The 1,979-nt window shown below is 59.5% G+C and overlaps 1 protein-coding gene across 1 annotated transcript in view; it reads right to left on the bottom strand.

Annotated features, from left to right (window-relative positions):
* Positions 1-1,979, bottom strand: part of UNC13D (unc-13 homolog D (C. elegans)) — a 15,968-nt gene that overhangs the window by 6,574 nt on the left and 7,415 nt on the right. The window contains exons 20-24 of the mRNA XM_010856184.1: positions 1,770-1,937; positions 1,580-1,700; positions 1,089-1,232; positions 272-370; positions 2-169 (exon numbers count right to left, since the gene is read on the bottom strand). Of these exons, the coding sequence (XP_010854486.1) occupies positions 2-169; positions 272-370; positions 1,089-1,232; positions 1,580-1,700; positions 1,770-1,937 (700 nt within the window). The remainder of the gene's footprint in view (position 1; positions 170-271; positions 371-1,088; positions 1,233-1,579; positions 1,701-1,769; positions 1,938-1,979) is intronic.

Consider the following 1,979-nt stretch of genomic DNA (forward strand, 5'->3'; position numbering starts at 1 on the left):
GCTGCAGAACACACTGCATGCCCTGCAGCTGGGCATGCAGTGTGTTCTGCAGCTGCTCCTGCTCCAGCACAGGCCCCACCCGCTGCTCCAGCGCTTCCCATGCCAGCTGGGTGGGCAGCTTGCCGATCACCAGCCTCAGCTGCTCCATGTCATTCACCACCACGCACAGCTGCAGGCAGGCAGGGGCACAAGGAGACAGGCTTTACTGAATAGTGTCAGCATTGGACGGCTCTGCCCCCAGCCCAGTCCAGCCCCCAGCTCCGGCCCTTACCATGTTAGCCGCCTGGCCTTGGTCCTTCTGGCCTGCAGACAGCTCCCGGGCACGGGCCTTTATAAGGCTGCAGTACACCAGGGCCAGCCGACAGGTATCCTGGAGTGAGGAGGGGATGATCAGTTTGGTGGGGGAGGGTGCCAGGAGAGGGAGGTAGGGAAGGCACAGGAACCTCAGTGTCCTGGGCGATTTAAGGTGGAGTGTTCTGGATGCTGCTAGGGTGAGAACTGGGACTTCCCAGGTAGCTCAATGGTAAAGCAGCCATCTGCCAATGCAGGAGACATAGGTTTGATCCCTGGGTTGGGACGATTCCCTTGGAGAAAAGTGAAGTGAAAGTCACTCAGTCATATCCGACTCTTTGCAACCCCGTGGACTATACAGTCCATGGAATTCTCCAGGCCAGAATACTGGAGTGGGGAGCCTATCCCTTCTCCAAAGGATCTTCCCAACCCAGGGATCCAACCCAGGTCTCCCACATTGAGGGCAAATTCTTTACCAGCTGAGCTATCTATCAGGCAAGCCCTTCCCCTGGAGAAGAAAATGGCAATCCACTCTAATATTTTTTTTTTTCCTCCTAGTCCTTCAATCCCACTCCAGTATTCTTGCCTAGGAAATCCCAGGAACAGAGGAGCCTGGTGGGCTACAGTCCATGGGGTCACAAAGAGTTGGACACGACTGAGCAACTAAAATAAAGAAACCAGTGGCTAAGACTCTGTTCTCCCAACTCAGGGGCTCAGGTCCGATCCCTGCTCAGGGAACCAGATGAGAATTTGGGTGAGAACTTGGGAGAAATGGTGGAGTGGGAATGAGGCTGCACCTCCACAAACTTGACAGTGATCATGAAGGCCTCCTCCGGGTCAGGCCAGTCCAGCTGCTGGGCGGTGTGGCTGATCTGGGCGAAGCAGGTGGACAGATCCACAGCGGACGTGCTATGCTTGGTCAGCTCCCCCAGGGGCACCAGCTAGGAGATGGGGGAGTGTGTAGAAAGGAGAGTTCAAGGCTTGCCAGATCCATGCCCCCTCCTCCCTGCTTGCCTCTGCAAGCATCCAGAGTTCATACAGCCAGCAAGCTCTGAGCTGGGCAGGAGGCTGCAAAGCGCACAAGCAGGGCTCCGCTCAGAGCCTGCAAGCTGCCAGGATGAGCCTTTATGGGAAGCCACGGTTTACCCCGGAGTATTACAGGAGACAGCGTTTCACACCTGCAACTGGCCTCAAAATCACCGCTCAAAGCTGGTTACCCGCTTCCGCACCTGCTGCAAGGCCACACCCCCAAATCTGGGACTCCGCCCCTAGCAGGCCCCACCCTTACCTGGTCCATCTGTACCGCGCGCTGCACGCGCGCCAGGGCTACACTATAGGTTTTCTGCAGCCAGGACGGGATGGCCGGCCGGAACCAGCGGTGGAAGCCTTCCAGGGCCAGGACGCCATCCCTGGGGAGAGCGGGGGTCAGCCTGGGGAGCTGCAAGCCCTCCTTGCCCAGCAGCCAGTCGACTACCCACCTCTCCGAGGGGAGCGGGCCCAGCTGGTAGAGCTCCTTGAGGCTGACGTAGAGCTGGAACAGGCTCTCGCCTACCTCCGGGGTCACCGAGCCGCCCACCGCCGCGATGTGGTCTTGCACCCGCTTGGCCACCTGCGGAGGGAAGGCGTGGTGGGCGGAGCTCCAGAGGCAGGCGCGAGAGGCGCGGCCGCGGGACACGGGGAGCCTCACC

The sequence above is a fragment of the Bison bison genome, unplaced genomic scaffold (genome assembly GCF_000754665.1).
Source record: "Bison bison bison isolate TAMUID 2011002044 unplaced genomic scaffold, Bison_UMD1.0 scf7180017864371, whole genome shotgun sequence".
In the NCBI taxonomy this organism is placed as follows: domain Eukaryota; kingdom Metazoa; phylum Chordata; class Mammalia; order Artiodactyla; family Bovidae; genus Bison; species Bison bison.